The 23530-nt window shown below is 38.7% G+C and overlaps 1 protein-coding gene across 7 annotated transcripts in view; it reads left to right on the plus strand.

Moving 5' to 3' along the window:
* The window catches only part of ANO4 (anoctamin 4), a 377561-nt gene that overhangs the window by 290029 nt on the left and 64002 nt on the right, over positions 1–23530 (plus strand). For all 7 annotated transcript variants that reach the window (XM_079141368.1, XM_079141366.1, XM_079141367.1 and 4 more), the window contains 5 exons: positions 7125–7231; positions 13854–13909; positions 16076–16197; positions 18365–18499; positions 19561–19657. In XM_079141368.1, the coding sequence (XP_078997494.1) occupies positions 7125–7231; positions 13854–13909; positions 16076–16197; positions 18365–18499; positions 19561–19657 (517 nt within the window). The remainder of the gene's footprint in view (positions 1–7124; positions 7232–13853; positions 13910–16075; positions 16198–18364; positions 18500–19560; positions 19658–23530) is intronic.

Genomic DNA, 23530 nt, shown 5'->3' on the forward strand with positions numbered 1-23530 from the left:
TATCTGCCCCCTACATTTGTCTAAATGTAGTGATGGAACAAGGACATAATCATGACAATAGACACTACTGTTCAAAATGGGAAGCAACAGGAAGCATGCGATTTTCACTCCCCCAGATTAATTCAGACATCCAGCTGACACTTGATTCATTCAACTTTATCCCAGAAAAAGGAAAAATGCTTTCATTTATTATTGACTTTGTTTCCTAATTTGTTACATGCTTTAGATTTTTAAGTATATGGAAGTTAGTGATGTGTCTATAATTCTAAAATAATCCTACAGACACATATATAAATAGTTAAAGGTTTCTTGATCAAGTTACCATTTCCTCTTGAATTTTTAAACCAGGGAGATTTATTTTCAAACTTTTGAGACTACTTACTTGTTTTGTCAATCTCAAAATTTTTCTAATATATGTTTAAAAAAATACTTTAAAAATCCTCTTCGTTGCCTTTATTTACCCAAAAGCAGTATCACATACAAAGCATTATTATAATAATTATTATAATAAACCTATAGGATGAAACTGATTTTGAGAAACTTCAAGTTAGGGAGAAAAAAGGTAAAATTTAGTTATCATACATTCTGACAATTTCTGAAATGTTCAGCAGGACTCATAGTCATAAGGAATATGGTTTATTTACTCACTCAAGCCCTAGAGTAGAGAATAAGGCAGACAGAGCCCTACACTCATGTGAAGAGGTTGCGTGCTACAGGGAGGGAGTTCAACAGTAGACTTGCAGACAGATGTCTCCCACTCATGCCCCAATTAAAAATTTCAGAGAATAAACTATAATAAGAATAAATGAGGTAATGGGATAAGAACAGTGATTTGCCGGCAGAGGAGGGACTCTCTTATCGAGGCTGGTGACATCCAAGACCTGAATGTCGAAAAGAAACAAATTGTGCAAAAATCTGGGGAAAGCCTGAGGAGAAGCCCTGGGGAATGACAACATGGGTTTGTGTGGGGTAACAAAAACAGAAAGGCAAAGTTGCTTCTTCAGAGTAAGCACAGGGAAGAGGAGTGCATGCTTGATACAGGTAGGAGTCAGACCACGTAGAACTGTGTGGACCATGGAAAGGAGTTAGGCCTTTATTCCAAATCTATGGTTAGTCATTGAAGAGTTAAAGCAGAAGCATGAACTTGCATTCATTCTTTTAAAAAATCATTTTTTTTCTCAGTAGAAGATGAACTTGAGGGAGAATATAAATATAAAGAACAGTTAGGAGGCTGTTACAGTAGCCCTGGGAACAACTTTTAAGTAAAGAGAGTGAGAAAGGACCAGATTCAAGGTAACAGTTGGGAAGAACCTGCAGAACTTGAAGAATTGGATGTTGAACCAAAGAGAAAGAGAGGGTCAAGGGTGCATTTCAAGTCCGTGACTTGTGAAATTGGGTGCATAGCAGGGCCATGATTTTTAAGATGGAAGAGACAAGAGAAAAGGGGAATTTTTCTTTTACAAAGGTGGAGATCAAATGTTCTGTTCTGGATACTATCTAACCCTGTTCTTGGTCAATTAAAGTATAATGACCTGTGTTTTACTAACAACTAACTGTGTCCCAGAAAGATCTGATGATTTTCCTGAGGTCACACAGCTTAAGTGGGAGAGGGAACTTGAACCCAGGTCTTCTGGTAATTACACATGGTCCTATATGGCAGACTTTGTCCCTCGCATGCTCTCTTGCTTCAGGTACTATAGCCATAGTAAGATATAGGGTCCAGATTCTGTCACTGACGCAGTAATTGGGCTCTGTCAGCATGCTCAGAATATCACCCAACTTAGGCAATCAATCGCTTGCACTGTCAATACAGTATCCTCTAGTCACGTGTTGCTATTCAAATTTTATTTTTAATCAGAAAAAAAAATCAAAGTTGACTTTCTCAGATGCAGTAGCCACAGTTGAAAGGCTCGGTAGCTTTGCATAGGAGATGGGTATTATAGGGTACAGTGCAGAGAGAAACTTTATTTTACAATGTGGGGCTCTTGAAAATCCAGGGCCTTGCACATACTAGGCAAGGGCTTACCAGCTGAGCTATATCCCCAACCCAGAATGTTTTCATTATCTCAGAAATTTCTATGTTAGGGTGGAACTTTAGATAATTCAAACTAATATAAAATTTCCCTTGGTTCTATGAATTTATGATGAAAATGGAGTCTTAGCCTAATAACTGCAGTCTAAGAGGAAAGTTTGTTTGAAAAAAGAAATGAGTTGTTTCCTGCTTTGAAAGTGGCACATTTCATACTAGGCTGATTTTAAACCCAGCACTAATGAGTACCTTTCCCCAATCCACAACTTTGAATGTTTGTGTTTCTCGTTTTATCTGATAAGAACAGAGGCTTCTCTGAGGAGTGAGCTGGGTTCATTTCACCTTTGCATCACTTAGAATGCAGCCCACCCTTGTGGCTTCCCATTCTCTACCCACTCAGTGACATAGAACAGTGCCAGCATAATATTTACTTGTTAAACCCAGCATATCACAATATTTTATAGTACTACTGTGAACAGTTGGTATAGAAGAACCTGTCACTAAAGAGCAAATCACAACTCCAGGAAGTCTGTCATTAACACTTATTTGCAAGACATGTTCCTTCCCATTCCTTCTTTCCTAGCCAAGAGGATATGGGGACCCCAATCCCCCAGCACCTCAAGTGAAAACCCAGGCTCCCCACCACCATAGGAAGCAGAAGAAGAGCTGGAACTCTGGAGAGGAGACACTGGGAGCTTCAGGCTCCAATCTGCCCATTACTTATTGAGCAGTCAACAGGGCCTTCTTTCCAGAGCATGAGAGAGGCATTCAGAAAACCCTTTTCACATACGTATGCACACAGGCACCCTTATGCACCTAGAATTTTCCTTCTCAAACAAATTTGAAGGAATGGAACAAAGAAAATGGTTTCTGAATTCCTTCTTGCCACTTGCTGGTTGTATGACTTTGAGGAAACTATAGAATCCCTCCAAAGAGATAGAACAAGGAGATGTATGTACCAAGCTGTGATCTCAGAGTTGATCCTCCACCAGTCCAGTTTATTCCCTTCTTCATTCCTCTGAGGGATGGTGAGACTAGACCTAAAATATAAACACATTTTCCTTTTAGGCTTTCTTTAAAAAACATTTTTTTTCAGTTTAATAGGTAGTACACATAATAAAAATTTTCTAAGTGCATATAGTGAGGTTTACTTCCAAACTTTCCAGCCACTTTGTTCTCCCAGAGGCAATCAGATGTGTGTGTACTCTTCGATGGTCATTCTATGCATGAACCAGAAAATATGGGTGTCAATATATTTATATCTGTGTGCTTCCTTATATGGATGTTTTCCTCTGATACAGATAGCTATGTGACTGTTTTGAATCTTGTTTTCTCCCTGTACTATCCGGGAGATTTTAAATATTTCCACTGAGCAACCTTCATCTCTTTATAGCTAGAGTATTCACCTGTAGAGTTGTATTATAATTTGCTTATCCTACCCTTCACTGCTGAATTATTTGGGTTATTTCCAGACTTTTGCTGTTATAATCCATGCCACAGTGAACATTCTTGCATATCTGTCGCTTTGCATGTGGTAGGTGTATTTGTAAATTTCTAAAAGAGGAATTTCTGGGTCAGAGGACATGTAATGAGGACATATGTGGAATTTGAGTGAATCTGGTCAAATGGCCTCCACAGAGGTTGTACAAGTTCACCATCCTCCTCAGAAATATTTAGGTACAGAACTGAGTTTATCAGCTCATGTCGAGCCCTGCTCAGAGCTTTGGAGCTCCAAGTCTCACACTGGCCAGAATTGTTCATCTTAGATCATGTGTGTGTTTGTGTGCATATGCGTGTGATTTCATCTGAATTATTTGTGGCTGAGAAAAGCATGAGAACATGATTAGGAAATCATCAATCATCGCTGCTCCTTCTCATAATCCTCCAGTTTGAAAGAGTGACAGAGAAAATGAGACAGCTGCATACCCCACCAGAAGAACCTTAAATGTGCAATGTTGAGGGAATGGCTCTGGGTTGGCAGTTGCAAGAAATGGAGAGGACAGAAAGAGCTCCAAGAAGCAGGAATAGGGTCAAGATAGAAAGAGATGAGATACAGTTCCATAGCTTGTAGGCTGGCTAGTGTCCTCTGGAAGTCAGCTCTTTTGATGTAACTTTAAGGGTTTCTCAGGTACTTTGCCCTGTTCTAGTGCTGTAATACAGAGCTGGGCTGATGTGTGTCTTCAAGATGCTCATAAATACAGGCAGATAACTTTGATATAATATGATAGAAGCAACAGCAATGGTGACAGCTAAGGCTGAGAGCCTAGAAATGCCAGTCAGTAGGCTCAGCACTGCTTGTCATCTCACCTCATTATATGAAACCCCCAAAGAGAAATTATAGGGTTATACCCAATTCACAGTTGAGTAAACCAAGATCCAGAAAAGTCAAGGAATGGCCCCAACACCACAGAGTAAGTGGCAGGGCTGAGGTATAGACCGAGGTCTGTCTCACTTCAGAGTCTTAAGAGAAAGCAGAGATCATGTTGAACACATCAAGGGCTTTTAAGCCCATCTCCCTCCTCATCCATTCAATGGTTTCTGCTTCCTCCTCTGTATAGCACCACACTGCATTTCAGGGTGAGGATGAGGTGTGGAGCAAGAGCTTTAGAGGGGAATATGGCCTGAGCTGAGGTTGCAAGGATGCAGGGAAACAAGAAGAACATTCCCTGCAGAGTTCCTCTTGGGCTGATCTCAACCTGCAGGAGGCTCCAATGTATAGAGAGAAGCAGGCAAGTTGAGTGGCTAAGAGGGTAGCCTCTGCAACCAGATCCTGATGTGCCCCTTGGCAGGTGTCTTTGGGCACATCCCATAACCTCTCTGATTCCTCACCTGTAAAATGGAACTAACAAGCCTTACCTTGTGGATAAGGATTTAATGAGTTTGCACATTAAGGTCGTTTAGGATAGTGCCTGGAACATGCCCCCTATATTCTTCCTCCTTTAGACTCTCCAGGCTCCAGGTACAACCTAGATGTAAGGAAACGGAAACAAGGTTTTGAAGCTGGTCCCCAGTGCTTATTATAGAGAATCATCACATGGACTCAGAAGATGAAAAGTGGTACTATAAAAAGAGAAGGAAGCAGGAAAACATTTAATGGAGGAGAGACATGGGCTTTTAGCCCCAAATTGTCTCATCAAGCATAGTCGTGCTTATCAGCTTTCAGTTATCACCTGAAATTGTTAGTCAAAATGGGCTTTTTATTTGTTGTCTATTTCTTTATGACATCTTTATTTGGTATTAAAATGTAATGGCCTGTCTCAGATAAGGTGCAAAAGCAGAGACGGAGCAAATAAAAAGAAATGCACTCAATGTAACTCTTGGTTTTTTTCTTCTTCCTCTTTGATGCCCTAAAATGTCTTCAGAAAACATGAGATAAATGCTGTTCCTTCCTTGTTTACTCACACAGTGATCATCTCTCATCCACCAAGTCAAATCACCTTTCTCTGAGAGCAGTATTTTCTAAGAGAACCCAAGAGAAGTAAAAATGGGAGAAAAATACTTCTCCAAGGAATCAGTTCATGAGATTTACTTCTGTCTCCATATTCTCTGACCTTTCTCTCCTTTATCTGTCATTCCAAACTCACATTCTCAACCCTGTTCCCAAACTGAGCCCCATGCCTGGACCACCCTTCCTCCAGGTCAGTTTTATCTCATCAATTACAATTACTTGGAATCCATCTTCTCAAGAAAATGTGTGACAACAATTTCCCCAGCGTAAACCTCATGACCTCACATGCCTGTGTGCCACTTACTAGACCCCAGGGCTACAGAAGTCATGATGCAACTTGTTGTCCTGAGTGAGTCCACAGTCCTCTGTGGGAGAAAAGGCATGAAAAAGGAGGTTGAGTCTATCTTTCTCTGCCACATGATCATGTTCATTTTGTTTATGGTCCATCTTACCCACTAGACTATAAGCTTTTCTTATTTTGCTTGCCAATGTATAATCAGTACTGTATGGAGTGCCCTTTGTAAATATCTGATGGAGAAATGAATACAAATGACAATACAGAGCAACCCGTCAATCAATGTGCTTGCAAGGCAAGAAAAAGTATAGAGGAGGGAATATTGGAGTCTATGGGGCACAGGAGTTCAGTTGAAGTGTTGGAGAGACTTGCTAGAGAGGTGATCTCAAAACTGGATTGGGGGGGGGGGTTGGTTGACAATATTTGTATGCCTTTGCATAGAGTCCAACTCATAGAAGGAACCTAATAAAAGTTTACTGAGTTGATAAAATTTTAAATTCAATGAGGCAATTACACAGTGTTTCTAATATTCTACCATATTTCACATTTCTGGGAAGAGAAGACATGGCCACTTTATGCTAGATTACATGACCCTGGAAGCCCTGTCTGTTAACTAGAAAACTTCTCAGTAGGGTAGGAACACCTACTAGACAGTCCAGTGTTGTGAATATGAGAAAGAGAGAGAGAGAGAGAGAGAGAGAGAGAGTGTGTGTGTGTGTGTGTGTGTGTGTGTGGTCTATGAGCCCTTTGAAAGCTTCGGAGACTGGCTAGGCCATCGGTTAAATTAAAACATGTCTTAAGCTTATGCTTTTGAAGAAGGGTTCCCTCCCGGAGAGAACATGGGAGAGGAAGGGACAGAGGTGACTTCCAAAAACTGACCTCTCACCTCACCCCTAAGCCAGACCATAGTTCATTACCTAACTTCTATGTCTACCACTCAAGCCAGTTTCCTGGAAAACCACCTGATTATGACATGGGAAGAGGCAGGGTAAAGGTCATGGAGATAAAAACAAAATGAATTTTTAGTTGAATTTATTTAAGGTCCTTACTAAGAAAAAGTGAAAAATAAGACCTAGCTTTGTTATTAGTTTGTTTTAAGGTTTCATAATTTCATTTATCTCCAGCTCCTTCCTGGCTTAATATTGTTAATGCTCAGAAGTCTGAGAACCAGAACTGTTTAGATTCATGATCCTACTGCTCTGGTGTGATCTCTGGGCTCTCTTATGCTATTCCAGACATACACTTTAGCACGGCTTGAAGATACCTCCAACCAAGCAGCACCAAATGATAATACATGAGATCCCTCACTGCCAATTAATCCTCAACTTTGTTTTTTCAATATCTGTGTGCAGCTTCATCATCCACAACAAAGACACTTTCTTCAACAATGCCACAAGAAGTAGAATTGTACATCACATTCTACAAAGAATAAAGTATGAAGAAGGAAAAAACAAAATTGGTGAGTAGCATATTAGTATGAAAAACTACATTGAGATTTGGGGATGAGTTTTCTGCCATTGGTTTCATTAAGTTTGAGTCAATTCTAGAAATGCTTCTCATTTGTAAAACTTCTCCTTTGATGAATAGTTCATAAGTGTAAACTCTTCCTAGCATCCTTATGTATCTTCTCTAAACTGCACATTCTCTGATTAATCTAAGATCATGGAGAAATTCTCTCAATTCAACAAATATTTGTGGAGCACCTATCATATGCCAGGCACTGAGCAAGGTGTTAGGGAGATGAGCACAGTTCTCTCTCCCTCTTGTGGATTTTGTCCAAGAGATTAGAGAGAGAAAACAATAAACAGGTAAATACAGTAAGTGACATGAAGAAATTAAAATGAGTGGTTGCAGAGATAGACTGGTAAAGCTAACTGAGATTGGTGGTCAGAGAAATCATCACTGAGAAGCCGAGATCTGAACTGAAACCTGAGTTGTAAGGAGGGAGCCTGGGAAGAGGGAGGGCTAGGGTGTTCCAGGCCAAGAGACTTGTCACACATAAGTTAATTCTCCCCATAATCACCTTCCCCATGAAACAGCCTCCACAATTTATATTTTAGGCATTTTTATGAGAATCTTCCCATATTAAATTACCAAATTTCCTGCCTTATTAAACAGGCAATTGTAAGTCAGGAAGGTTTGGGAGGCTTGGAACTAGCAAAGATTTTATTGATACTTTTAATAATGACCTATATCAGTCTGGGTTCAATAAAGAAACAAAAGCACATATAATCTGAACAGGGAAAGTTTAATATAAATAATTAATTATGACTAGAGATTGGAGTCATGGAGGATTGGTTGGTCAAGGATAAGAAGAACTCTGAAGAACAGAAGAATAGTAGAGATTAGGAGTCTCCCCTGACAAGCCGAAATCCAGACCCTGTTATCAGGGATGCAGCTGGGCAGAGCAGTTTGGTGGACATCTTCTGAGGATCTGCTGTCTGGAGTACTGGGGGAGCTGCCTACATGGGTCAAAGGGAATTTGTTCATTGGGAGATATTGCTCCAGCAGCTCCGCTCTGTGAAACCACCCACAGGGGTGCCAGGAAGTCTGCCCTTGGGGAGTGGCATGTGCTGCTGGCCACCACACACTGCAGGAGCTGGGTGCTGTAAAAGTGGGTGCTGCAGAAGCCTGGTGAGAGAAGAATACCAGTTTCAGGAAGAAGTACCCCTTCTTCCATCAGTGTCCCTCCAGTGACTTCAGCTGACAACACTTACAAGTGTCATCAGTTGACAAAGTAGGAAGATTTACAAGGTCCAGCTCCATTATTGAAAAGCATGCAATCAAGGTACATTTGGAACTGAGGGGCAATAAACTGATAACTGGTACGTAACCTCAATGGCCTATTCATCATGCTCTCATGGGGTGAGGCTGAAGAACATGTACTATAGAGTCAGGAACCTCAGTGATCTCAGCAGGTTGGTGCTCTCGGCCAATTCTAGTGAGATGACATTTAACAGTTTGTAAATGTAAAGTCCTACACTCAGATCAGCAAAACAACTGCCCCAGTACAGTGTGGGAGAAATGTTTCTCAAACATCATGAGAAGAACAGATTTGAGAGATGAATTGAATTCAAGCTCAGTGTGAGTCACTAGAATAATGAAGCTGCCAAAAAAGAATCGACTTTGATCCCAAGCTGCATAAATTAAAATAGAATGGGGAGAAATATACAGCTACCTAGTCCAGATCCCAATACACATGGAATACACATTCAGGGAAAGTCAGTGCAGGTTCAGGTGGAGAAATAGTTTGGATGGTATTATAGTTGAACACATCCCATATTCTCTACAGAACTCATCCATCCCTAAAATATACCCTTTCCATAAAGTCCTCTGTGTCTATCCAACTACTTAAAGGAATTCTTCCCTATTCTTAATTCCTATGACAATTATTTTTAGAGTGCTTATTTGATGATCTTAATGTTATACAACTCTTCTTTTATTGTCCAGAATTACTTTCAATGACATTATACAAACCTACCACCTGAAAAGAACCATTGTTAACATTTTGCATCCTAAGTAATTTAGTATTATCTCAGTTACTTTTTTTCAACGAACTTGGGTAGTCCTATGTATAACTTTCTACCTTACCAATTTTTTTTTTTTTTGGTTATGAACATATTAGAAAATAAGTGAATGAATGTCAAATTATTATGGCAGTAGCTCTTCTGGATTATATTGTAAAATGCAAATAACTCAAAAGATAGCCCCTTCACTAACACTGGTATTAGCATTCGCAGTCTACCTCACAATTCATTATTGCACTCTTGTGTGCTGAAAAGCTACTACTCAAAACTGCTGGTCGAGATAAAAAGTTCCAAAGCTGTAAAGAAGCTGGCCTATTCAGCCCTTCATTATCATGGCCTAGCTCAGTGTTTGGCTTCTAGAAGGAGTTCAATAAGTGCTTGTTGAACTGAATTGAAAATATTTTTTTTAAATGATGGCTGTCTCACTATCAGTATCCTACACAATCACCAACTGTACTGTGAGGCCATTCAGCAATTATTATGGTCTAATAATTTTTGGATTTCAAATTGTGAGCTGTTTTTACAATTAGTCAAGAGGAGATAAAAGAAGGGCAGAGACTGTTTTTTTGGTGTTCTGAAGGAGCACTGGAAGTATAGTAAAGAGATTTGGTAAAAGCTTCTCTCAACTGATGAAATGAGGAGAAGGGTCTCTTCAAAGATGTTAGCACTTTGAAAATTGATGAGGATGAAATGGAAGCATGTCTAATTAGACAGAACCAATCAGAATAATTATTAAGACAAGATTACACATTTGATTAAAAATGTAAAACTACAAAAGGTCTATTAACTTACTTCATTGTCATCTTTGGTTTCATAAAGGAACAACGTGTTAGAAGAAAATTTAATTTCTTGATAGAATTAATGTTTATCCAATGTTATTTTCTGCCTGAAACTTTCTGTCATCTTGCATGAGCCAACATTGATTAGAAATAACACTACAGTATTGATTTGTAGACATGATTCATAAGGGTGTTTTAGTGGAGTGTAAACTGTCACTATGTAAGTTTTTCAAGCTTACTCTGAATTTATCACAACTGTGAAAAATCAAACCTGGTAAAACCCACTTTCAAAATAGAGCAATTAATAACTCAACAAAGATTCATGGAGCAATATGTGTGCATACACTAAATCTTGAATGTATTTGTATTTTCAAAATGTGTGTTAGAAAGTAAAGTTAGTAAAGTGGTAGACTTTAAATATTAGCCACTTTCTCACTTTGTAGGACTTTGATAAATTATGATAAACATAAAGGTTATCATCAGAGTCTCTTATTAGATCTCTGTGAATCCTATTTTTTTCTTGTATCTGGGATATTTAGAAGTTATTGATGAAATATGTAGAATGCTCAATACATGCTACAGGAAATCAAAACTTTCTACATAATCAATAATTTGTTCATTAATTTCAAAGATATTTCTTGAGGGCTTCTGCTAAGCTAAACAAAATACAAACCCCTGCTGATATTTGTCTTTCAACTGTCTTTCTTGGATATTTACTATTACTATCAATCAACTTAAATGCATTGGTGTGTTACTGTAATTAAAAGTACCCAAACATTTGATCAACCCTCCATTGATGAGGAGCAGGGTCATGCTTGTGTTACTTTTCATTAGGCAAAATCCCTGGATTCTGGTCAGGATCTAAAGTATAGAAACCATTTCTCTTATAAGCCACTTGAGAGATATCAATCTTATCATCATCTTTGAGGTTTATTTTAGGAAGTCACATACATCCTGATCTGAAAGTAACTTTCAAGAGCAACATGCTAAACTTCTGCTTCTGGCCAAGGTGAAAGCACAGGTATGAGACTTACTCTCCCACCTGAAACAACCAAAAAAGAAAAAAAGAAAACAGATAAATTGTATGAAGCAGTTAGTTTCAAGACACTGAACATTAGGAAATCAAAATCAGGGATCCTTGTGAGACAAAAAACAAATTCAATGAGCCCCACAATTGACTACCTTCAGTTAGGCAAGGAGGGAGAATCCAGGCAAAGTTGGGGAGATTCCAAGTTGAGAAGATGTTGCTGAGAGTCCAGGGAGACCCAGGCAGCTACAGTTCATAGAACAAAGTTCCAGAAAGCAGAGTTTCCAAGATCTGCAGACATGTCATATACAAAGGCATAAAGTTTACTTCATAGTAGATTTCTCACTTTGAAAAAAAAATCATATTAGATGACAATGGAGCGAAATCTTTATCACCCTATGTAAATGTATGATTACACAAATGGTATGAATCTACATCATGCACAACCATAGAAATGAAATGATGTACCCCATTTGTGCACAATGAATCAAAATGCAGTCTGTAAAAATTTTTTTAAAAATTAAAAAGTCAACTTAGAATTCTATACCTACTACAAGATTTGTGAAAGGCAGTCCTTCCAGGAAAAATATATAAATATTCTTATGCTTTAAATATCATTAGTAGATAACTGACCACTTAAACCAAAATAACAACACTGTAACGTGAGGTTTATGATGTATGTCAAGGTAAATTATATGTTAACAATAGCATAAAGGTTATAATGGAAGAAAAGAGGACTCAAGTTTCATGGGACTATTTTCACTTGAAGGTAGACTGTGAGGAGTGAAGTGTGTGCCCTAAACTCTAAATCAACCTCTAACAGAGCAAGAACAAAGAACCATGGCTAAAGAGCCAACACAGATAAATGGAATCATAAGAAATAAGGAGTGCCCCAACGCCCGCCCCCCAAAAAAAACACACTGCAGAATAGCAAAAGAACAGATGGGACAAGTAGAAAACAGTGCAGTCACAGACTTACATCTACATCTAAACCTATCAGTAATAAGTAGTCTAAAGACCTCAATCCAAATGCCAGAGATTGATACAGGAAATAAAAAACAATCCAAGTTATTGCAAGAAAATCACCTTACTTATAAAGAGACAAATAGGTTAAAAGTAAAGGGATGGGAAAAGATAGGTCACCATTCATCAAAAGGAAGTTTGAATGGATATACTAGTACCAGAAAAAGTAGATTTTAGAGCAAAGAATATCACCAGGGATAAAGAAAGTTCATTTTATAACGATAAAAAAATTTAATCAGTTATAACCCTAAAATCACAATTCATTAAAAAGGCACAATTCATAAAAGAAACAAAGTTAGATAAATGGGACTTAATCAAAATTAAAATTTTGCTCTTCAGAGAAAGATTTTTAAGAGAATAAAAAGAGAGACCATATACTAAGAAAAAGAAATTTCAAAGCATATGTCTGACAGTATCTAAAATATACCAAACACCTTTCAAAACTTGTTATAAAAATTTGTAATGGGCATAAGATTTGAATATATTTTGTATGTTGGTGTCTGAAAAACCAATGTCCAAAAAGCTTCTACATAGCAATGAAAACAATCAACAAATTGAAAAGACAACCCACAAAATGGGAAAAAATATTTGCAAGTCATATATCTGATAAAGGGTTAATATTCAAAATATGTATGAAACTTACAGAAATCAATTGCAAAAAAACCCAGATCACCTAATTTAAAAATGAGCAAAGGACATGAATAGGCATTATTCATTTTTATAAAGAAAACATGCAAATGGCCAATAGGAATATGAAAAGGTGCACTAATCATCAAGGAAATGCAAATCAAACCCACAGTGATATCATCTCACATCCGTGAGAATTAGAATAGCTGTTGGTACCAAAAAGATAAAGAGAGAAATATGGTGAGAAGGTGACTAAAAGAAAACTTCCATACACTGCTGGTGGGAATGGAAAATGGTCTAGTCATTATGGAAACAATCGGGAGGTTTCTAAACAATTTAAAATAGAACTACTCTATGATCCAGCAATTCCGCTTCTGGATATTTACCCAGAGAAAGTGAAATCAGTACGTTGAAGAGACATCTGCACCCCCATGTTTATTCAGCATTATTTGCAATAACCAAGATATAGAAACAGCCTACATGTCTGTGGACAAATGGGTGGATAGAGAAATTATACACCATGCAATGTTCTTCAGCCACAAAAAGAAGAAAATTCTGCCATTTATGACAGCAGGGATAAACTTGGAGGACATCTTGCTGGGTGAAATGCACCAAACATGGAAAGACAAATGCTGCATGATTTTACTTATTGGAACCTAAATAAGTCAAACCTTTGGAAGCAGAACAGAATAGGGGAAACGGAGATGTTGGTCAGAGGTTACAAAGTTTCAGTTATAAAATGAATAAGTTCTGGAACAGAAGGTACAGCATGGGTGGTGATGGATATATTCATGACTTGATTATTGTAATCATGACAGTGTATTATATATATCAAATCATCACACTGTAAACTTTGTATTCAGTTTTTGACAATTTAATATTTAAAAAAAAAAAAAAAAACAGATTTCCTAGCATTTGATCCCAATTACCTAACAGACTGCAAAGTTTTCTTTCTGAACTGTTGATTGCCCAAGTAGGTTTGAATTTCTTTGGAAAACCTAGATTCTTTTTTTCCAGAAAGTACTGCCCTTGGTAGTCTAGAGAATTGTAAGGATCTAAACTCAGTATTAACTGGAACGGGATTATTTGTTGCTTTAGGTCTGAATCGCTTACTTACCAATGGCTCCTATGAAGCTGCTTTTCCCCTGCATGAGGTATTGTGCTGCATTTTCTCCTTATCTTCTTTTAACTTGTTACTAAAACTGGCTTCTAGGGACAGTCATCAATTGACTTTGCTGATATGGCTCAAAATCGTTGATATTTGCTCAGAATGAATTTGATTTGTTCAGTGGATAATTGGGGAGGATCTATCTGCATTCTTTTATCTCTTCCTCACCAGAGATTTATTTCTATATGTCTTTTTATGTAATTGAAAGAGGACTTAAGAGTCACTCAGCGTGAATTCAGAGGAATGGTTTAGGGACTCTAAGTCATGCAATTTAAAAAGCACTGAAAATTTGCATGAGGCACCAGACTGAGGGGGAAATGTTTTTGAAATAGCCTTTGCCACAAATAAATTTATAGGTATTCCTTGAAAGAGTAGTAGGAAGTCATTTTGCAAAGTTTCTGATAAACAAAGAGTGATAAAGAAAATTAATAGTATTGTATTCATCATCATAAGATGTATAGATGTTAATATTTTCCTTATTTACTTCCTAGTCTTTGTGATACATAATGACTTTCATAAGTATATCGTGATTATTCTTGATTTGGTTTTCCAGTAGATCTTGGTTATCTAACCCAGAATTCTATATCTGAGTTCTTGGGACTATAAATCCCATGATTATTGAGAGATTATTGTCATTTTCACAGTATTGAGCTCCAACTCTGTACCATCAGTATAGGGCACAAAGAATACAAAGCAAACGTCCTAGTGCCAATTCTCCGCAACCTCACAAATTAACTAGGTTGAAACTGTCAATAAACTTTGGAGGACATTTCCACCTCTCCATAAATGGCAAGTCTTCCCAAAATGTACTTTTTGTTTGGCTTACAATGTTCCTTCTCTTAATTTTCAACATCAAGAGGATGTCAAAGGTGAGGTCGAATTTTTAAAACCTTAATTATAAAGAAAACTAGAAGCTCTGATCTGAAATGCTATTTACAGGTGACTAAGAGACATTTTTGGAATGCTCCTTTTAGTCTGACCGAAGCAATCATTTTGAGGCAAGGTTTACTGGGGTTACACGCATGTACTCTGAAGACAGATTTTCCCCAAAAGTCATAGTATAGCTTCCTGCAGTTATTAGCTGTCTGTGTCTAGAGAAGATCTCAGTGGGTCCCGCATCCTCCCCTCTCCCTGCCCTGGTCCATGGTATATGTCCAAGCAATGGTGGGCAGATGCACATTGGCAGGGGAATGAATGGGCAGGCATGAGGACATCTGAGCAGAGGCAACTGCAAAACCACACAGAGTAATTCTTGGGGGTCTGTGGGCCTCCATATCTCAGTAATAACATGGCAATAATAACAGCATTACTCTTTTAACTTTTTGTTCTCAGTTTAATTCAGTTATATTATTCGGCCTCATAACCACCTTCAGAAGCAGGAAGGGCAGGTATTGTTGCCCTTGTTCCATGTTACAAATTTAAATAGAGGTTTAAAGAAAAGTTCACCCTCCTCAGAGTCACACAGTGAGTTTGGTGGTTGAACTGAAACACACCCGAGTTTTTATTCCCATCCCTGTGTTCTTTCGAGTAAGAACAGGTTTCTTAGGCTAATGTGAATTTGCCTCTGGAAGGTATATTTTTTGTTGGTCAAATTACCATTGCCATGAACTGACCTCAGAAAAACAACCACCTCTCTGGCCCTTGGTTTCTTCATTTGTTGAATAAGAAGGTTGAATTAGACATGAACGATCAGGATCCCAAGATGGCTTCCAACTTTCTCATACCAGGATTTTCTTGGTGATCAGGCTGTGACAAGACTGTTGGTACCAACTACCCTACCAAGTGAATCAGGGAGGAGAACTAACGCTCTTGGGCGTGGCCTCTGGGCCTGACACTTTATCCGTTCAAACCTAGTGAGGTGACTATTTGTTCCATGACAGATTGGGAAATCAAGAGTATTTAGGGTGCTTGTCCAAGATCTCCTACATAAAAGGTAGTGGGATTGAATTTAAACTCAGTTCAAACCTGCCTGATGTTTACTGGATGGCATGATCAGCAAGATGACATCCAGAATAACCAAACTGCATTCCCTTTAACAGAGAGGACCCCTTTTCCCTTCTTATCACCCCTACTGCTCCTCCTGCTAATGTTACTGTCATCATGTCCTTGTGGCTGTGTGGCTATTCCCTCAGCAGTGCTGTTTTTATCCCAGGGAAGTTACAGAAGTAAAAACTCCATTCGAACCCACGGAGCCGTGAACCACCGGCATCTGCTCTATGAGTGCTGGGCTTCCTGGGGTGTGTGGTATAAATACCAGCCTTTGGATCTTGTCAGGTGAGTTTTTAACCAGCTACGAATAGAAAGTCTTCACCGAAAGATGAGCCATCATCAAGGGCAAAAGAGGTTAGAAGTTCGTCTCCTTCCACGAGGGTTTTTTGGAGGACATTGGTTTTCTTGGTAAACTGACTTTCCCTTTGATGAGGTTGGTGTTTCCTTCAAAAGGGCCTGGGGCAGGGTCCCAGGAAGGGCATGGGATATGGGCAAGGGCCCCTGTGCGACTACCTGAGGAGCAGGTTACCCATGTGACTGCCACTCACAAATTGTCCTGTGGAGAGGTGATGCTGCTTATGTACATTAATCACAAAATGGAGTATTGTTGAGTATACCTAATCTGAAAATCCAAAATGGTCCATAATCCAAAATTCTTCGAGCACTAACATGAGGCCACAGGTGGGAAATTCCACACCTGATTTCATGTGATGGGTCACAGTCAAGGTGTGGGCATACAAAAAGTATTGCACAAAATTACCTGCAGGCTATGTTTATGAGGTCTATGTGAAAAAAAAGGAATCTTTTGTTACACTTGGGTACTGTCTCCAAGTTATCTTATGTATATATAAAATTCCAAAATTTACAGAAAACCTAAAATTTGAAACACTGCTGATCCCAAGCATTTTGGATAAGGGATACTCAACTTGTCTCACATAAACAGGACATATGAGGTACTCATTCCAATACACTTCAGTCTTGTTTTAATTTTAATTGAAAACTACCAGCATTTAGAATTTTCTTTAATTACAGGTCAAAAATATATCAGCTTTTAAACTATGATAACTATGCAGTGAAAATATATTTCTTTATCATTTATATCTGCCCAACCTTCTGCCATGACAGCACTATTCTCTGACATCTCATTGTTTAGAGACTGGTGATTAAGGTTGACTAATAACCATCCTCAATTCATGAATTCCTCATTAAAGAGAAAATCATGTCTCATTTCCTAGACTAACTGGATATGTTTCATTTACACTGCAGCCCTAAAAAAAAAAAAAAAATGAGCGGGGGCTGGGGGTGGGGGGGGGCACAAAAAGATAACAGTTTCATCCCCCTGAGTAATTGTTCTTCCTAAGAGAGCCCATGTTACCTTGTTGCCAAGTGCTTACTCCTGATATTCCAAGGACATTGATGAATTATGTCCTGTTCTTTGTGTTGGTGACAAATGATCCAGATGATCTGGATGAGTTGACAATATTTTCTGAGATGCAATAATTTTCCTTTGACCAGACTCAATGCACAATGAATGCTAAGAAAAAATAAAAGCAAATTCTCTTTCCAACCTCAGTCCCATATTAAAGGGTTAGATTGATTAGAAATTACAAATCATTACCATGGGCAAACTATCTCCACCCATGACAGGGTTTTGATCAAGATTTTGCAGTTAGTCAGTGAGTATTAATGAGCTGTCCATTGTGTTTCTAATACTGTGCTAAGTACAGTTAACGAAGATAAACTGAAGCCATGGTCTCTGGTGTTGAGAAACATTTTCCTTCAGACAAACAGGTCCTGCACTTTTGAGACAATTAGAAAAATACCAGACCATGTGTGATGAGGTAAAATGGGTGAGGGAGGCTCTAAGTTTTACTGTTTGGAAAAATGGAAAGGATAGATGTGGGTCAGCATCCGTGTGGAAGCTTCTGAGATCTGGAAGAGCAGCAGGATTTGTTTTGGCCCAAAGAAGAGGGATGAAGCCCTACCAAGGCTTAAGTAGATGGACTTGCAGAGCACCTCAGGAATCTCCCTCTTCAATACTTCTTGTCCTGTAGATTTTATTTGCTCCAGACCTCTTGAATCTAACCACCCCCAGCATCCCAGCATCTCTTCTGCTTCTCCCTCTGCCTTCACCTATTACCTGGACTGTAACAGGTGTCCCCGACTTTGCTTCCCTTTTTCTACTCGGGCCCCTTCCAATCCATTCTGTGTTCTCAGAATCTGATCATGTATAATCCCTCTCTTGGATGGAAGGACTACTTCTATCTCTGATATAAAGTAAAAGGAGAAGAAATTAAACCCCCAAGTCTAGTCTTGATCAAATATTCCCTTCTCCTGGCTTACCTTGTCTGCATTTTATCAGGAAGGCAATGTAAAATGACTGAACAAAGTGCTATAGTGCTTAACTTGACACACTTGACTGTAATTTGTAAGTCTGTCATGCCCCACGCAGGCGGTACTTTGGAGAGAAGATCGGGCTGTATTTTGCCTGGTTGGGCTGGTACACCGGCATGCTCTTCCCGGCTGCCTTCATCGGACTGTTCGTCTTTCTGTATGGAGTCACTACTCTGGATCACTGCCAAGTCAGGTACGGGGAGCTCTTGAGTGGACCTGCTTTTGCTGAGTATTTAGAAATGGCTCCTTATGCTTTGGGGTATTCACAGACTGGAAACACAGCTTTTCATTCCAACTTTCTTCCCAATCTCTGGTGGAAAACTTCAAAAGACACAATTCACTGCTGGTTTCCAATGCCCTTGCTGTTGTGGTCTTCAGCTACCCTGGAAGCAAAAGTTGCATTGATAGATACACACACGCCTACCTGTCTGCGGAGCAAATCATTTCATTCACTGACTGAAAATGCTCTTTTCTTTCTTTCACCTTTCCTAAAACTGATGCCTACTGCAAATAATGGCCTTCCATTTTTTTTTCATGTATTCTGTTTTTTATAAGGATCATTTAAACACCACAAATACATCTTACCAACTTACCGGTTGGGAATGGTTCACTGTTGATGGCTGTTCCTTTGGTTCTCTCACCAGAATACAAGTTGAAGATATTCATAAAAATCTTATTGCAAAGCTGGATGGTGACCTTAAATAGTAAATGTATCTTTTAAAAGTGATCACAAAAATAAAAGTGAGTGATTAAGTCTCCTGGCTACTAAAATATTTGACTTGCTGGTGAAATTGTTAATGAGATATATATAATTTTCTCCCAGAATTAAGGTCCCAAATTATTTTTATTTATTCCTCCATTTTTAGTTTCATCATTCTCCTGGAAATAAAAGTAGGCATTTTTAGGTATCTTGTTGCTTCCATAATTCAGCATGAAATTGCTTCAGACTTAAGAAATTTTGTGAAGGACTTTTGTATAATTTGGGGTATAACCACCAATGTTTTGTTTCACATATTTTCCCAAGTATAACATTAAGATCTAAAGCCAAGGAACAGCTTCATAAATAATTAGGTTTATCAAACTATTAAACTGTGTAGGAACTTATTCATATTAAAACAGAAAAAGCTAAGACATTTCCAAGAGCAAAAATTTAATCTACTGGATTTTATCAGTCAAGCATCTTAATGAAGTTTTAGGGAAAAAATCAATTGTCCATGTCATCAAAAAGCAGTCCTTTTCTGTTTTCTTTTTCAGTAAAGAAGTCTGCCAAGCTACTGATATCATCATGTGTCCTGTGTGTGATAAATATTGTCCATTCATGAGGCTGTCGGACAGCTGTGTTTATGCCAAGGTAATTCCAAACATGCAGCATATTAGGTGGATTGAATTTGACATACTCCTCGCTGAGGGACAGTGGGTGACTATATTCTTGTCATTTCCAGTCTTTCATACTCAAGCCACGTGGTCAGATACACCAGTCTCCATCATTCAGTATCCTGATGCAAACGTCTTTTTTAACATACGTATGTGTTAGTCAGCTCTTTGTCACTGTAATCAAAATGCCTGACAAGAGCAACTTAGAGGAGAAAAAGTTAATTGTGGTTTACAGTGTCTCAGATTCATTCCATGGTAGACCAACTCCATTGCTCTGGGCCTGAAATGAGGCAGAAAATCATAGAGAAAGGCATGGTGGAGAAAAACTCCTTAGCTAATGGCAGCCAGAAAGTGGGGGTGGGAGTGGGGATCCAGGGACAAGATATATAATCTCCAAGGACACATCCTTGGTGACCTATCTCCTCCAGCCATGCCCTACCTACCTACAGTTACACATCACAAGAAACTGCAGCCTTGCACAGTGCAAAGAGCACGGAGCCGGAGAAAGGTTCAAACTTTTATTGTTATTTAATTTATTTGTATTATCAATGACACATGGAGCAATGATATAGAGCTCTCATAATGTTGTAAAAATTGTGTCGTTTTGCTCTTTGTAACCCTATATACTTTTTTTTTTACATTTAAAAATATTATTCTAAGAAGGTGTGCACAGGTTTCACCAGACTGCCAAAGGGATTCGTGACAGGAAAAATGACTAAAACCCTGTTCTATGTATTCCTTTACTAATCCAGGGTATCCATGTGTTATTACTAGAGACTGTTCTGAGCAAGTTTTGTTATTAACATAGACCAAACACATTTGTGTCTTTCCACAATGTCAGAATTTATTGAATAACAATAAATTCACAGGCTACATCAGTTTCTTCAGTGGCAGTTCACTGAATACTTGTGGGGTTCACCTGGTAGTCATAAGCTGGGCAATCACAGGTTCTTTTATTCTGATTTTAATTTCTAATATCTATTAATACTCAAGCCACCCACTACAGTTTATATGAGTGTGTGTGTGTGTGTGTGTGTATGTGTGTGTTATATAAGAAAGTCTAAGAAAGGATTAAGGCAAACACAGGGGTTCAGGACGCTGAACTGAGAGCAAAGGCCAAGAGCAGACACAAATGTGAAGAGTCACTGAAGGTGATCAGATAACATCAGGAACCAAAGAACTTGTTCAGGGTGCAGAGCTATCAACATGCAGGAACTTATTCTAGGCCAAGTCCAGATGAACAGCATATCAGCTTGGAGTTCAGTGTGACATCAGTGTGAGACTTGACATCAGTGTGAGATGTCAGCATGGAGTGGGCCACGTGCAGTCATCACAGGCAGGAGAAATCACACTCTACTAAGGACCAAGAACAGAGATTGAGTTTCAGTGCTGTGGCAATTTTCCTAGGCAAGACTTGTGACCAGTGACCAGGTGATGGATTAGGGTGCTACCTTGTCCAGTCTTGGGGTGCCCCTTCTTTTATGGGTTTCAGGTGAGGGGGTTGCATCATTTGGTGGTCTGGTATATTCAGTAAGCATGTGGGCCTGGTTTTTCCAATATGAGTTTGATAAGCTATGTCCATGTATCCGTATGCTCCTGATTAATTTGATCAGTTCACAGGTGGCCATTCTTAATAGCATGATTGATTTATTTATCAGTTTATGCCTTATGGTTGTGCCAGGCAGATGTTGGTTCTTTGCTTGTACAAACCAGATATGGAGTCATCCCCCCTCAGCACTTAAACTCAGAATGGAGTAGCTTATGCCAAACTACTGCTTTACTTTACTTTACAAAATGTAGTAACAAAGTTCTACACAACACCTGAAAACTGCTGTTCTATACATCATGGAATAACTCAGAGAGGGCTCAGCCTGCTCTCCTCAGGACACATGACACACATAGGTTTGTATTTTGACTGCTCTTTACTGCCTATCTGGGAACAAGTTATTTAACCTCCCTGGGTCTCTGCTTTCTCATCTATAAAAGGGAGAACATGCTGTTTGTTTCACATAATTGTTTTCAGAAGTGAGGTAAAATATATACTGAGCATAATGTTTTCAGAAGTGAGGTAAGATATATACTGAGCCTAATGTCAGTAAATGCCAGCTGCCATCATGTCCCCCTCTTTCTCATCATTATAGTCAATAGGATTATGATTCACAGCTAGCTCAGCTACTTACCTCACTGACCTTGTACATGCCCTTTCTCAGACTGAGTTTTCTCATATCTAAGATGCATGTAATACCTGTCTTCTTTCCACTCCATTGGCATGTCATGACTGAAGAAGACAGTGTATGTGAAAGTGCTTTGAAGAAAAAAAGAAAACATGGTATCGTTATTTGCATCATATTTTTATATGTCCCTATCTTGGGGTATGCCTTACTTTATTATTGGACACATTCATCTAGTTCCAAGAGTCTTTTTACCTAAAGGGAAATGCCACTCATGCAAAATAAATGAATAAATAACTGGAGTTTGGTTTGATGGAACCTTTTTTCAAGAACCACTGCCTATGGATTTGCCCAAATTCCAGATATAAAAGAGTTGGCAGATTTCATTGGACTCTGCAATTACTGCAGCCTGGATCTATCTAATTACCCTGTTGGCCTTGCACATTTTTGTTCATTTTAAATGAGAACATTTGATGGCAACCCAGATCCCGCCCATCCACGATGTCTTCAGCATTGCAGGTGGCCGGTCCCCGTGGGAAGGGCCAGAACCACAAAAGTCAGCTGTGATTTCAGAAAGATTTAGGCTCTTAGTATGTGTCACAAGGAACCAAAAAAGCACAAGAAACTCTCCCTATCTTTGGAGAATACACAGATAGACGAAGTATCTGAGGACAAATTTAACGGAGTAACCTTGGAAAATAGAGATTTGATGAGGATCAAAGAGTTTTTTCAGGAACAGAGTTTTATTTAAAGGTCACGAGATAAACCTGAATGACTCAGGTTTTAAAATCCTGCTTTGGGGAAATCTTAGAAACAGAAGCTGAGTTTCTTTGGTTCAGGGTTTTCTTGTTTTTTTGTTCATTTGTTTGTTTTAATGTAAAGTTATGCTTGGGTGAAGTTCTCTTTTGGGGAGAATATTAATAATTCTTTAAAGGAACCATCTTGAATAGCTTAAAGTACTTAAATTGAAAAGGACTTCTATTAGCAGTTATTCTACCTAACAAATAATCTAGAACAATAATAATTTTAATAATAGTCTATAGCTAAAATAATAGCTAGGCAACCTATATCTATTATTTCTAATCTTATAGTAACTTCGAGGTAATTATTATTATCCCCATTTGATTCACAAAATCAGAGAGGTAAAAACTATTCATCTGTGGGCATACCGCATTAAATAGTTGGGCCTTGGTTTATCAGACCAGAAAACATATCCTCTTGACCTTTGTGCCTCACTGAGCTATAAGATGTTTAGGTTCTGAATTTAACATTTGTTCTTGCCTTGAAACGTAACAAAATGAAGAATGACAGACTTGGGATGCCCAAGGTTTCCTTTAGAAATATTTTATTAGAGCCTAATATGGTAGTGCACGCCTGTAATCCCAGTGACTCAGGAGGCTGAAGCAGGAGGATTGCAAGTTTGAGGCCAGCCTTAGCAACTTAATGAGGCCCTTGCAATTTAGCAAGATCCTGTCTCAAAACTAAGGGTGGGCAGCTGAAGATAGATTTCTAATTTCTATTCTAGGGACACACACACATATGTATACTTATTTACTGGAAACACCAGGGTGATTTCATGGGACTTTGGATGCACAGGAATACTGGATTGAACAAGAGCATGGTTCCAGTTCAATCAGCAGCTCTTCTGCTGATCAGAGGGAATGCTTTGTCCTCACCTT

The sequence above is a fragment of the Sciurus vulgaris genome (assembly GCF_902686455.1).
Source record: "Sciurus vulgaris genome assembly, chromosome: 5".
Taxonomy (NCBI): Eukaryota; Metazoa; Chordata; class Mammalia; order Rodentia; family Sciuridae; genus Sciurus; species Sciurus vulgaris.